Below are 15,062 nucleotides of genomic sequence, written 5' to 3'. Positions count from 1 at the left end.
AAACTGCAGGAGGAAGCATGTGTGTTGCACAGAGACAGACACATGGGTAGAAATGCAGCCTGATCCAGTCCCCACACTTTTCACTCCAATAGACCAAAAGTGTCGCTTCGTTAAATATTTAGATTGCAAGTGGCAGCCCTAGATTTTTAAATCAAAAAGTATTAAAAGCATTTCTACTACTTCTTTTCATTTAGCATATTCTTTAAGGTAGCTGATCTCCATGCACAATTCAATATGCACAAAGCAGTAACTGACTATTTAAAGCATTACAAACAGTACATTTCTAGGTATTCTGACAAGTACATGATAAAGTCATGAACTGATCATTTGTCTTGCTAAAGGCAACTGTTTTCTAAACAGTTTCTATATATAAGCACATATTTCAGTATCTGTTTGTTACCCACATGTGTTCTTTAAGGACAGCTCTGGAATAAGTTTTTTAAAACTCTGCTTCTGTTTGGTGCTATCTTTCATATTTAATTTAAGACTTTGAAAAACAAATACAGGTCATGGCTCACTACTCTGAAAAGGAGAAGCATTAGTTTAGTGCAGTTGATCAAGGAATACCTTGCAATATTATAGCTGTAAATGCCAACAGGACAGATCCTGAGCAAACACACTAAGGAAAATAAATTTTCCTCAGATTGGCATCAAACCTGAAGTGCTGTACTGTAATTTCCAGATTTCAGCCTAAACTGGTATCTACTTAAAGAGTTGCTCTGCAAGAAAATATAATGAGGATTACCCAATTAAGGTACTGAATTAATTAGGGTGTTCATTCCTGGATATATTGTACTGTCTAATGGGACGCTTCAGACGGAATTCAGTCTAGGCTGAAACCTATCACAGTCCATGCACAGTAAAAGAAGGCTGAGGGACTTACCTCTGTACGAGACTGCAGCCTCTTGTTCATTTCATAGATTCGGTACTCTGGTTGCACCATGTATGGTGAGTGTCTCCTATAGAATGGGCCAAAAGGAGAAGAATAGAAAGGGTCATGTGGTGTGCTGGACATCTTGCCTGCTTGCAGAGAATCAAGCTACACAGAGTATCATCAACATCCATACAGAGCACATGGGCTGTGTGTTCTTCACAGTACAAAGTAGCAGCAGGCACGCACACACACAGCCACACACACAGAGACAGACACACACACAGAGAACACACTGGCTGGAAACTGCTGTTGGAGCCCTTCTATAGCAGGAGACAGAGAGAGAAGGGGGGGAGAGGGAGAGCATGAGAGAGAGAGAGAGAGCGAGAGAGAGAGAGCACAAGCTCCAGAGAGAGAGAGAGAGAGAGAGAGAGAGAGACTGGTTAGCTTTAGGCACACTGCTTGTTTTTAAAGAAGCAGTTTATGAAGGGGTCATTTCCTGTCCACACTGTAGACTAGTTCAAAAATATAATTTTCTTCTCAGTCTGACAGAGGTCTAAGGTTTGGTTTTAATTTTTCCCAGCCAGGACCCCTTAGGAACCTGGCAGCAAAGGCTTGTTAGCATATAGGTGGTTTAACTGCTGCCTGAGCCAATCACCCTCACAGAAGAGTACACTTGTACAATCTCAGAAATGTGATGACTACAAAACACATAAACAAAGGCCACAACAATCATATGCCTTTGGAGCCAGTGATTCCCTTCTAGGAGACTATTTCTTTCAGTAGAGATCTGGCAGTTCAAAGTGTTTGTGTTTATCTACAGTGCTTTCAACAGCCTATTACACTTCTGCTTGTTTTTGTTTTTACATTTCAGATCAACAGTTAAAGGATTGCAAGGGAGGCTTGGCTCACTCTTTCATCAGAGACTAAAATCATTGTGGACAGAGAATTTGCACAGAGAAATAATCTCAATAATACACTTCACGCAGCTGAGAATACTCAAATGCTAATAACATAAACCTCCTAGAAAGATATAAAAAGCAAAGAACTGGGGGGAGGGGAGAGTTTACGGGGCAGGGACTATATAAAATAACTGTAGAAAATTCTCTTAAACAATAAATTATAGATAATCTAATGGATTATTTTAAAATAATAGATCCAGCTCTATTAGACAGTAAAATAGTTCTTATTTTCCAAGACTGTTTAAGTACATAAATCTTTCACCAATTGCAGTATATTATAAATGGAAGAAATCCAAAACTGCCCACTGGGGGGAAAAATCACCTCTTACAGGTGAAGGGTGAAATATATCTGACTATTAAACTCGTATGAAAGTTCTGGAACCTGTAGTGTGTGGGGATTAAAAATTGTTTAATATCTAGAAAACTGAAATAGGTGAATCTATTACATGAGAAATTAAAAGTTTCTAGGGAGGGAAGTTTTTATAACCCCTGTAAAAACCTTCTTGGGGCAGGGACTGTGTCTTTTTTTATTTCTGTAAAGTACCAGGCAGATTTACAGCACAAAAAAATTTGTAAAAATTATAATAAGCAGGGCTGAATTAATCTCTGATGTAATTTCATTCAAATCAGTGGAGTTACACCAGGATTGGATTTAGCTAACTAATATGAACAAATGAACAACAATATGAGTATTTTTATACTGCATTTCATCCAGACATTTCACAGTGCTTTGCAAAGGCAAGTAAGCAGTATTATCCCCCATTTCAGAGATGGGGAATCTGAAGCACAAGCAGTCATATTTTGGATGGTTTCATGTTATAACCATGGGAAATATTTATCTTCACCCAATGATATCAACTAGCCCTAGGTTCACTACAATTTTGACACGACCTATACTTTGCCAACGTTTGTTAGTGAACTTCAGTTTCAGGATTAATTATTAAAGTTTCAAATTATTCTGTTCATCATTGGTCAATGAGGGGTGAGATAGGAATTATCTTGGATGCACCAGGAATAATGTTTAGCAGAAATTTTTCCATACACTTTTGTGACATTCGATAATATATTGCCTATTAAGTTTTTTTATGGACTTCCCATAAGCTTTCTGTCACCATGCACAAGGACTGGCAGACAATATATGGAGACAATGAGTATTTTACTCCCACTTTTAATACTTGCTGCTTGTATCTCTGATATCATTTCCAGAAAATGCTGATCAACTGGCAAGGACCACGCTGATGTCATACAAACAAAGTCTGATTCAATTGTGTGTTACAATCACAGTAACATTACCATATAACATTCAACAGGTACACAGCTAAGTGCTTGTCTACACAGTTCATTAGTCCACATTAGTACGATGTAAATTGTAGCGTGCACTAGCATGTTGTGTGCTAATTGGCCCATGTGGACCCTGCAGATGTACAGTGCACATGGATGTAGCCCCCATTCAAACAGTACAACGTTAATTCACACTAGGAAATTTTTAGTGTGCACCAAGACCAGTTAGCACACAACATGCAAATGTGCACTAGAATATATGTTCCTCTAGTGCAAAGTAGCACCCAGGTAGACAAGCCGTAAGTGTGGTAACTGTATAACCCAGATACAGGGTTTTTAACTACCTCTCTAGCTATCCATATTGTACTGTAGCAAATCCCAACAACTCAACCCAGAGCCAAAAACCAGGGTGACACAGAGGTCCAGAAAAAATAACAGTTTTAGCTCTTCAACCATTCACATGCACAACTGATTTTTCCCTAGTGTAGGAAAACCTGTCTAACAACCCTATGTAATCAAAACTCTCAAGTAACTGAAACTCTGTCATGTTTCCCCACAATTTTCATATTAAATTGACCAAAACATAGGATTCTGAGCTGTAGGATTTTTAACCTGCCCCTCAGATGTTTCTCCCAAATCGAGCTGTACTTTATTTGCAAAGTAAATCCAGAGTTTAAAAAAAAACAAAAAATTGCCAGCTCCACCTACAGAGTGCACCACTTTTCATGGTTAAAAGACTGAACTTCACACACTAGGCAAAATTTATCAGTTTTGATTTGTTGCCCAGTCCAAAATTCACCATTTCACAAAATTGCATTTTGCAGCAAAATGATCATTTTAAACACTTTGCTTGTTTCTGCAAAAAAATATGGAAGATGAATAAGTATCATGTTTTGCTTTACTGGGATCCTTAGTGGGGAGAGAGCTTATGCACAGAGCTCAAATGATAGAGAGAAATGTGTAATTTTTAATACCACCCACTGATTGATTGACAGATTTTAAAATTCCTAAAATCCACCATCTACAATTAAATCCCAGTCTGGTTGCCTGCCACCTACAACTTCTGACTGCTTTGCCACTTGCATATTCTCATCCTGCCTAACATCATGCTTAAAACAGTATACTAAAACACAACATGAATTAAAAATAGAATTCCTGGGGCTGGCGGTCACTTTTGGAGAGGTATGTAGCACTGCTGGGAGCTAGTCTCTTTAAATGTTATGCAGTTCTGCAAATGACTGACAGCTAGGGGGAGTTCAGCTGCACTTCCTCCTGGACTGATTACAAACTAGGGAATAACTGTCTCTTATGCACTCACACCTTCTCCTCCCAGTGTAATTACAAAGGAAAACAATCTGGTCCTGGGTGTTGGGGAGGAACCAGGCCGATTCCTTTCTCTGGGCGAGTTTGCATAGAGAAGAAGAAAAGGGAAAATTTGGGCAAAAAACTGCCCCTCTCCAACAACCATCCCCTCCCCACCAACAAAGCAGTCCTCAAGAGCATGTTCGGGGACTGTGGGTTTTTAGGCTAAACCTGTCTGTGGCGAGGCGAGCCAGGCAGGCAGGCTGCTAGGTGGGCACAGTGGAGAATACATGCGTGGCTTCCCCGTGACCCGGGCTCACCTTTCTCCCCTCAGTGAGTGGCATGCTGTGTGTGTGTGTGCCTATGGAAGGGAGTGAGACGCAGACTCAGCTGCAGGCTAGAAAGCACCTGGTCTGAACTAACCTCTGAACTGAGACTTCAGAAAACGAAAACACCCCTTAGTCTGGAAAATGGGTTTTTGAAGCAGAGAGCGGGCGTAGACAAACAAGAGGAAGAAAGTAGGCAGTTTCCCCAATCCTGGAGATGAACATCTGTGTGTGTCTATCTGTGAATGTATGTGCGTGCGTCTCCACATGACAGGGCAGAGCTTCATCCACTTTCAAAGTGTCCAGAATTGAGGCGATTTCTTTGCTTCCACTACCACATACTAAAAAAGTTTAACTTACCTCAACCAATTTGATGCTTAAGTGTGAAAGCAGAAGAGTGAAAGTTAAATTAATGCAAAAAAGGAAATAATACTGAGGTATAGGGAGATTTACTGATTTACTGGGATATAGGCATGGCCCGAAAGAAAACTGAATTGTGCAGAAGATGAGAATGATAAGAGTTGGCCAGAGGGGACAAAGACACCTTTCATGTTTGCTAGAGAAAGTGTACAAATAAACTATAAAATGGATTTCAAATATTCAGAGGAGCCACAGTAATAAGTAAATAGTAATAAGCTGGTGTGTGTGTGTGTGTGTGTGTGTGTACACTACTGCCCTCTGCTGGATAGAATCAGAACGGCTCCACTATGTCATAGCCCCTATCTTTTCCTTTAGTTCAAGTAGTAGGAACCTGTGTTTTTGAAGTTTGAGAGTCTGAGTTGCATTCCTCACTGCTGCCATAATGTTCAGAGTAGCCTTTTGTGTGCAATGTGGTGACAACTGTGAAGTCCTAAGTACCCAAGATTTATTACCAATATAAAGATTGATACATTGGTCAAGAAGCACCAACGGAGAATTTTCTTCAGGACAAAAACAGGGAGAAAGAAGGAGTGAAAAGGAACAGTTCATTCATCCATCCTTGCCGTTTGTACTCTCACACGTGGTCTTTTGCAGCCTTCTGGTTGTTGCTATTATTAGAAGCCTGGGGGAGTTATGTTTCTACCCTGAGCATGTTGCTGAGCATGTTCCTGCATAGACTGCACTGGAACAGGAGCTATTCTGCACCACACACAGCCACATTTTCCATACCACAACTAGAATTTTGAAATGATGAATATTCATATTATATAGCACTGCACAGGTCTGAATACATTAGAGCAGGACACTGTCCCTGCCTTGAAGAGCTGACAATCTCAGTAGCTCTCCAGATTGCACTATTTTTTATTTTTTAATAACTGGTTGGTAGTAACACAGAAAAGTGATACAATTATAAAGTCTGATTACAGGTGTATATAAGCACTGTATGCCGCAGACAAGTCAGTTTATGTTAGTATACAAAGTTTATAAGGAGGTAATTAAGGCGGTTTGTAAGGGTTAGGAAGGAAGGAGGAATAAGAGCTGTTCTCATTTAGCTAAAGATGTACCGCAAATGAAGAAAGTGTAACTAGGGGTACCTGAAAACAGAATTCTTGTGAATATTAATTTACAGGAAGGATTGAGCCAAAGTGACCTGTTCCAACTTTCTTTTGCTTAGATGAAAGTTTAAAATCTTCCCCTCAAGAAAAGAAATGGAGGCAAAGTATTTTATTAAATAAATCTTGGCTACAGACCCAAAATTAGCTTACTGGAAACACTGATACAAGCAGAAAATAAAGTGTGTTTCATGGCTAAATGAAATTTGCTTATAACCTAAGAAATCTATAAAGGTTCAGACATCCAATCAAGAAAAAGAGACAATACCACAATACCTGTAGTAGCTAGGCAATCAGCTCAAATATTGATTTCAATATTGAATACTGCCATCAGTTACTACAGTGATGGGGGCGCTATAAATAGATAGGTTACATAGGGGAGATTAGCTGCTTGCAAACAGTTTACATGCAATCCAGAAGCTGTAGTTTGCATAAGTTAAATCATTTTATATAGTGAATATATTCATAAAAATTGCAGTCTACCATTCACAAACCATTTATGAACAAGAAAATAGCTAAATTTGTTGAATACATTGTAACACAATGTTTGCCTAGCTCATCTAGCATATACTTTAATTTCTAGTAGGATGAATGAGATTTTTCCATGATTAATCATTATGTTCTCTCACCATTAGAAGAGTAGGAGAAACTCTTTTGTAAAAGAGAGGGGAAAATAAACAGGGGCCTGCATGAAGGAACAGGTTTCAGAGTTAACATTTCATTAAAAAGAATGAAGTAGTTCACACCTCTCAGAGTTATTGTTTCAGGCTCTCTGTAGACTCAGGCAGACACAACTGTATCAGTTACGTTCAGGTCACATTACAAGGGTGCTTTTCACATAACTGGTAGAAACATATTCTCAGATTAGATTCTGACAAGATTACGTGACTGTAAGAAAGGGGCCCTAGGTCCATGCCTATCCCTTAACCTAGCCCTAGTTGGGCCATGTCTGCACTAGAAATGCCTGAGAACCAGTGGTAGTACCAGTGAGATTTTTTTAAATTCCCCTGTGTATACAAGGCTTTTGCTGCTAATAGAAAGGGGGTTGAAACTTTGCCATGCAAACTGATGAATGATCAACTGAAGACAGCTTTCAGTGAGCCTACAGATTTCTGAGCAGGCAAACTGTCAGGTTTACACAGATTGTACATTGCAGAAATCTACTGCAGGTAGGGCAGGGGATGAAAAATAGGAACATATAAAGTGGAATAAGTGATAGCTAGGATGGGTCCTCTAAAAATACCAGGGTATAGCCAATAGATTAAGTTATCCTCTCTCTAAGGAAGCTGTTGTAACCCACTCTTCAGTGTGTGTTACATGTCCCCCCTCATGCCAGTTACACTGAGAATATGAGTCTATTACAGCTCTCAGATACAGTCTGGTTCTTTAGCTGAAGATAAGGAGTTTTATGCTTTCAGCTCTGGAAACCTTAGTTCAGTTCTCAGTGATCTGACAAAGACGGCGCCACCTCACTATATTGTTCAACTCTGGGCAGGCAGTATATTCAGGAGGGCCTGATTCTACCTGGTGTTTCCCCTGGGCAATGTGAGTGTAAAGTGGATATAAAAAGCTATCAAGTCGGAGATGACTAGGCAAGGTAAGTGGATACACATGGTGCAAGAGAGTGGCGAATTAGGTAAACAGGGTGATGTGCTGGCCCCCTTGAAATCAATGGGAGTTTTGCCAATGGACTACAATAGGGCCATAATTTTACCCAGAACATTTGCCTTTTTGCAGAGCCACCCCTGCCTATATTGGACCAATAAAAAAAGCCTAATGTTTAATTTATGTACCGCTTGCATGAACAGCTTTGGCTGCGTTTTGACTCTCAGGGTAGCCATCAGGCCTGTTTCGCAAAGTGCAGCATCTTCAGGGATTGATTCCCTCCCTCATTTTCTAAGGGACATCTCTCTTACCCTCACACACCACCTTACTGCTGTCCCCATCTTTTCCAACTACTCCAATGGTCTCGCTTTCTCTTTGCGCCTTTCTTCACAGCATCCTCATCTGTCTCTTTCCTCCTTCTTTCCCCTCTGTCCTCGCCTGGAATTCTATCTGTCCCCCAAATCACATTTTCCCAAGACAGACCTCTCTGCTTCCCTCCTTCCCCGCCTCTCACGCAGACACCAACTGAGAGCTTGACTGGTCAAGGAACAAGAAGTAGGGGTCTGGGTTGATGTTACTGGTGTTGTTGCTGCTTTGTGTTATTGAACCAGCTGAGACACCTCCACCCTTTTCTGGCTGTTCAGTTTGCTTAGTACCATTGGCTTCTCCCCTGAGGTGAAGCATCCAGAGAGATTTGAATGCTGAGCAATCAGGCAGGAAAGAGAGAGAGGAGGGAATTTCAGTCGCTGGCCTCTTGTAACCTCACCTAGAGGCTGAGGAAGTGAACAGCCTTGAGCAGCAGACAAGAAGGGAAGTTTTGCTGTTTTTAATGTTGGCAGATGGCCAGAGAAGCCAGAGAGGTGGTGAAGGAGGCTAAGGAAACAGGAATAGTCTGAGAGACTGAGCCTTCAGCCAAAAGGTGGAAGTCAGGTAAATCAGCACAGAACCAAGGATCAGGGATGTCCAAGTTTACTCTGGCACATCAGTTTTCCCTTAAGGGGAATCTGAACACGTTAAAGCAGGCACAGAAGTAAAATGCAGTTTGGCACAGTCACTCAACTTTAATGGGCAGCTTTCTAGAACGTGTGGCCCTTGCAATCTCTCAGCTCAGCCACAAACTTTTTGAGCTTACCCCAGCACGCAGCAGAAATCAACTCTTTACTCTACACACTTATATCAAAGATGTAACCTAACTCATGGGCGCATTTTAGGCAATCCTTTCACCAACTCATCCTTTCCAAATATAGGGTGGATTATAACAGAAATGTAACAGGCATGCAGGGGGAAGGGATCCATTTGAGAAAACTCTGGCCTAATGTTCACCTGTCTAAGAATACTGAACTTTCATTCTACCACCACCTCCCCTCCCCAGTACCAATTTACCTGTTAAAGGCCTCACCCAGCACTCAACTTTCAACATATCAGTAGATGAAAGCTTATTGTATGAGCTAGATTGCATTGGTGCTGGCAAGTTCTTGTACAGCTGCTGAGATGGCACTGAGATCAAAAGCGAAAAGCCTAGCTGAGTCGGACTATGTTGCAGGAGTGATATGTTCCATCTTGTCAGGGCAGAAGGCTGCCTATGTAGCTCTTCTTTTCTTGGATGCTGTTTTACACAGCAAAAGAGACTCAAAGCAGAATATATAGCTAATAAAGCCTGATTTTCTCTATCCTGCATATTTTATTCTGTATATATTTTGCTTAAACTAGGAAATGACGCTCCCATTACCTCTATCCCAACAACGCAGTGTCTCTATTACACCTTCTCCAAAGTAATAGTGTGCCCAGTTAGACTAGTGCCTCAGTCACATCTTCTCCAGAGCAAAGGTCCTGATAAGTATCGTCAAAATTGCAACACGTGGATCATACTAAACCAGACTGGAGATATGAATCCAATAAAAAGAGAATGGCAGAGGAAACAACAACAACAAAAAGGCAATCAATTAATTAACATTAAGGCCTTTGTATTAATTTACAAAAGCAAAGAAGCAGTCAAAGCTGCCACAGGACCCGTAGCAGTCTTTCTGTAGCTTAACTAGAAACTGCAACGCAACTCTTCCGACTGTTCTGAGACCATCTGATAAAGGAACAAATGCAAAGCAATACATTAATTCTAGGGCTGAGTTACAGTTCTGCAGTTTTAATCCAGACTGTGATTGATTCTGTAGTTTTAAATTTAAACCTTGAAAGGTTTGGGGGATAGGGAAATGTTTTGGGGGAGAAATGAGGGACAGATCTTAAACCAGTTACAAAGTGCATTTAAAAAAAAAAAAGACAGAATGCAACTTTACATTAACAGGATAAACATTGGTCTGACCCAATATGGCCATTCTTGCGTTCTTAAGTATTTTCTTCACACTTCAGTACAACCTTCATTTTTTTCCCTATAGTTTATGGTGTTTTTCTTTTTTTATACATATTTATACATCATTATATAAATGTATGCTATATTAATATATATTATACAGGGGCTAGAACAGAGGAGGTATTGGTATATCCACAGTTAGAGTTGTATTGAGACTTGCCCTTAAAGCAGGACCAAAATCCTCCCATTTCACACTTTGATTAAGTGAATTTAGGATAAGATTTCAAAGTGACTCAGGAACACACGTCCCATTTAAAATCAAAGTCACTTAAGTGTTTTTGTTTGGTTTTTTTTAATCCCACATTTAGTCTCCATATTCACTAAATTGTACATAAGAAACTTTTTTAAATGTTCCCTTGTAAAAATCTGGCCTAGAACAACCTTTTATTTTTTATTCTATTTATTGGCTGTTTCCTCCAGCTAAATCTGGTCCCCACATACTCCAAACCCCCTACACACCCTGACAAAATCTAAAATTGTGGCTACTTTTGAACTATTAAAATTAAAACATACAATTATTCTCTTATTCATACTAATCTAATTGAGACACAGCAGGAAAACGTATGGAACTGCTTTTCCAAAGTTACAGCAGGTAGCTTGTATGGAAGATACCAATTCCTATAACAATTCTACCTGCCATTATCACCCTGCACTAGCCCCCATTAACAAAAAACATTCCAATGGCAGGAAGTCGGGGGAACCCCAAGCTGTCAGACACCCATAACTCATACTTCTGCTCCGGAGATATTTGGAAATTTCCCCAGCCCCATCCCCTCCTTCTCACTATGTTCCAGCCTTTATTATTAACAAGAGGCAAGACGAACGGAAGGCAGTTGTCAGCTGATGCAGTTTTATCATGAGTCTTGCACTATTTGATGTTTTTCCTTAAAGCCCCAGCTCAGAGAGTCACGTGATTATATTAGACACAGCTTTCATTTTAAAAAAACATTTCTAGCTCTCCTAGTTCTAAAGAAAAGCTTGAAAATGTGACCTACGTGCACTCAAAAGGCTCAAAAGCCTGAAGGCAAAAAATAAAGAATCCACTTTTTCTTTAAAATCTCATGATTTGGGAGGGGGAGGAGAGGAGCCTGACTCATGATCTCTGAATGTTTGAGGTTGGCAGTACTGTTGGCACTCCCTCAGGGGCAGAGCTAAGAGTTCTGCAATATAGCCAGTTCTCCCTCTAGTGAAATTCCTCTGGTCCCCTAGAGGAAAGGCCATCAGCAGGTCCCGCAGACATGAACATCTGCTGCGGAAGGCTAAGAGGTCCCACTTTGCCTTGGATAGCTTGGAGGTGGATAACGAAGACTTCCTCCTTCCCCAGCACTTCCACTTGCATTCCCTGTCCCTCTGCTCCACCCCTCCCGCACAGCCACTCTTCCCATGAGTGTGTTCATTGAGATATCGTCTGTAGGTGGTCAAAGGGAGGTTAACTGAGATTGAGAAGGGGGACTAATATATGGAACATAGATAAGGTGCTGAGAGACTTAACTAGCTAGTCCTTAGTTTTTTACAGTTGTGCAGTCTAGCAACCTTAAATCTAAGTTAATGAAGTTTTTTGTGTGGGATTGGGAATGTATATCACACATAATGTAACATCACTCATTGTCAACATCATCAAGGAACCTCAATAGATATACTGTACTAAAATAATTTTCCCTGTTCATATCATAGCAGCATCATATAAGCATAGTAATGGACTCACTGAGACGTGTAATACACTGCTTTCCCATCACAATTTCACATAGTAATGGCTTTGTAATTAGGGATGGACTGTTCACAAAAGGTTTGAGGTATAGTCCAGTTCAGCTAAACCTCTTCAAGCAAAGATGTTTATCTCACTTTATCCAATTTGAAGTCTCCTTCTCCCGTCAACCCTCTCTACAGCCTCTTTACCCTATCTTTCTCCCAGTCCAGCTATAGCCTTCTCCTTTTCCTCCGCTCTATCCATCCCTCACCTTTCTTCCCCTTTCTCCACTGTAATCTGTTCCTTACCTGTTACATCACATCCTGAACTGGATCAAGTGCATTCTTCTCCCTTTCTATTTTAGATATTTCTAATGTCATTATTAATCCCTCCCCTGGTACCCTGTGTTCTTTTCCCCACCCAAAGTCTTTTCTGCTTCCAGCACTCTCTCCCCACTCCCACACCGCCACAAAATCCCACAAACCTTTGCTGATCTCTTCCCACACCCTCCCGAGCCCATGAGAGGATCTCAGGAGGTCTGGCAAAATGCTGGGTAAGCTGCAATGCTCAAGCCTTGTTTGGTCATAACAGTCCAATAACGCATTATGCATCTGCAACCCCATGGAAACCCTGAAGTATATAAAATATGGCAATGGCAACCAGCCCAGAAGAAACTATCAGATCTGCTGATACTCTGCCAAGGATTTTGTGAGAGATCAGCAAAGGTAAGAGGAAGCCCGTTGGAAACCAGAGGGTTAGGAGAGACCTGAAATAAGTGATGGGGATATGACATTTAAATCAATTCAGAAGGTGAGAAAGGCTTCATGCTTTTTGGGGAGGGGAGGTATTTATTTATTTTGGGAGAGGCGGGAAGAGAGAAAAGAACTGTAGGACATTTTAGTGCTATTTTATATTAAAGCATCACTATATAAATGAAAAAACAATGAGAGTCCTATAGCACCTTAAAGACTAACAGATTTCTGCGGGCATGAGCTTTCGTGGACTGTAACCCACTTCATTAGATGCATGAAGTGGAAATCACAGATAGGAAGTGTATATATATATATACACATACATCCAAGGGTAAGAAACATAACAATGGGGAGGGCAAGCGCTAACAAAGTCAATTCAGTTAGGGTAGATGAGCCCTATTCACACCCGTTGATTAGAAGCTGAGAATGTGTGAACAGTAACAATTATTTCTTGTAATGAGATAACCATTCAAGTCCCTATTCGTACCTAGCATTCAGACTATATAAATGCTTTTGGGCCAAATTTTGATGCAAAATATGCATATTTAAGTCTGGAATAAGTTTGTTAAAGTGAGAGAATTCTAGGGAAACTGGGATTAAAATCTGACCATCTAGATTTAAGCCATTTTTTATTCAAATACATATTTACTCTAGCAATTGGAACACCACGTTTCAGTCAAATAGGATATGAAATTGCACTCCTACTGAATAAGGCTGGGTAAATTAATTGAGATAAAATAAAAGCCATCCCCATCCTTGTACTTTCCCCCATTTTTGGAACAGATCTTGAACCAAGCTCCACCCCTGCCCAGGTTCTGAAATGTTCAAACACAAATTTTAAACTTTTGACCTCTGCCTTGGACCAGAATTGGAAGTTGCAGAAATCCCACAAAAAAAGCCTGCTTTCAAGAAATTTCCAGCACTGATCTGCAGACTCAAATTCCAAAAGTTCAAATGAGTTTCAAACAAGCATCCAAAGTTTTGAATGATTATCAGAATCCACACTCCAACTTCAGGTTTCCTTGTCCTTGCTGAAAACTGGGGTTTACAGTGAATACCAAACTCCAATGGTAATTTCAGCATCAAATCAATAAAAACACATTATAATGGATATCTTTAAAAAGCTATAACAACTCAGTGGCCTAAAGCATTTTTATGCTGACTGTTGCAAGTCATCCCCAGTTTACATGCCAATGGCTCAGGTCACAATACCATTACATTTGTAAGCTAAGCAATCTGGGGGATATGGAGACAAATTTAGCTCCCAATATCAATTTTGTATGATTCCATCTCCATCAGCTGTCTCCAATCCACTGCAGGGCAAATGTCTGCAGAGGGTGGCTTCTATGGTCATACTGAATGGTTTGGATTTACTTAGGGTGCAGGGGTCAAAATGTTATATGAAACCAAAAAGGGAAGACCTTACAGTGCAGTTTTTGTTTGCTAGGATCTTTATTAGCTAATAACCAGAAGAACAGCTGCCGTGCTGTGTGAACTCAGACATACTGTATATGCTGTTGCCATTTTACATGCATTAATATCTAAAATTCACACATTTTGTTCCTTTTTACAATTCAGAAACTCAGTTAGTACTTTTATTTTCCCAACTTCTACAGCAAATGAGACAGGGGTCCTACAGACAACAGCCTGTATTTTTTTTATTCAGCTCTAAAAACTAAGCACCTTTGAAAATCAATCCTCTTATATACGTGTCTAAATATAGATTTAGGAATTTAAGCGCCCATTTTTAAAAATGTTGGCCCCATTATATTGTTACTCCTTGTCAATCTGAATGGCTAGTCAGAGTTCCGGGCCCTAGAATGTTCCAGTTGAAAGTAGAAATTGATGGAGCCTGGCATTTTCTGTGATGCAATCTTGTTTATGTACAAGAAATATACAAAGCCCTGTGTCACATACTAACTGAATCAAGGATGATTTCAGAGCAAAAGGCATGCTACCCAGCTCACTATTCAGGATCTGCTCTTCGCAGATGACGCTGCATTTGTTTCTAACTCACCTGATGAATTGCAGATGATGATGAATAAGTTCTCTGATGCATGAATTAAGTTCAGCATGGTAATTAGTATCAAGAAAACAGTTATGTCAGAGCACCCACATCCCACCTAAAATCTACCTCAATAATGAAGCTCTGGACAACATGGATCACTTCTGTTATCTTGGCTCAACTTTAACCAGCTCACTTAGCCTCAATAGAGAACTTGATGTGAGAATCAGCAACACCTCTGTCACCTTTGGCAAAACTTACCTCACATGTCTGGAACAACAAGCTGCTAACCTGAACACAAAAGTGTCTATTTATTAGGCTTTTGTCCTCTGTACCTTCCTTTACAGGTGTGAAAGCTGGGTCATGTAGTCCAA

At 40.3% G+C, this 15,062-nt stretch overlaps 1 protein-coding gene across 7 annotated transcripts in view; it reads right to left on the bottom strand.

The window, feature by feature from the left end:
* The window catches only part of LDB2 (LIM domain binding 2), a 434,337-nt gene that overhangs the window by 246,980 nt on the left and 172,295 nt on the right, over positions 1–15,062 (bottom strand). For 6 of the 7 annotated variants that reach the window (XM_067530319.1, XM_067530321.1, XM_067530320.1 and 3 more), the window contains exon 1: positions 884–1,300. In XM_067530319.1, the coding sequence (XP_067386420.1) occupies positions 884–1,015 (132 nt within the window). In that variant the 5' untranslated portion in view covers positions 1,016–1,300. Of the gene's footprint in view, positions 1–883; positions 1,301–15,062 lie in introns of those variants that run through there. The other variant, XM_067530323.1, reaches the window with a different exon arrangement.

This window comes from Emydura macquarii, unplaced genomic scaffold (genome assembly GCF_026122565.2).
Source record: "Emydura macquarii macquarii isolate MOO-44397 ecotype Brisbane River unplaced genomic scaffold, CSIRO-AGI_Emac_v2 contig_3062, whole genome shotgun sequence".
Lineage (NCBI taxonomy): Eukaryota > Metazoa > Chordata > Testudines > Chelidae > Emydura > Emydura macquarii.
This window is presented reverse-complemented; position numbering and strand designations above follow the sequence as displayed.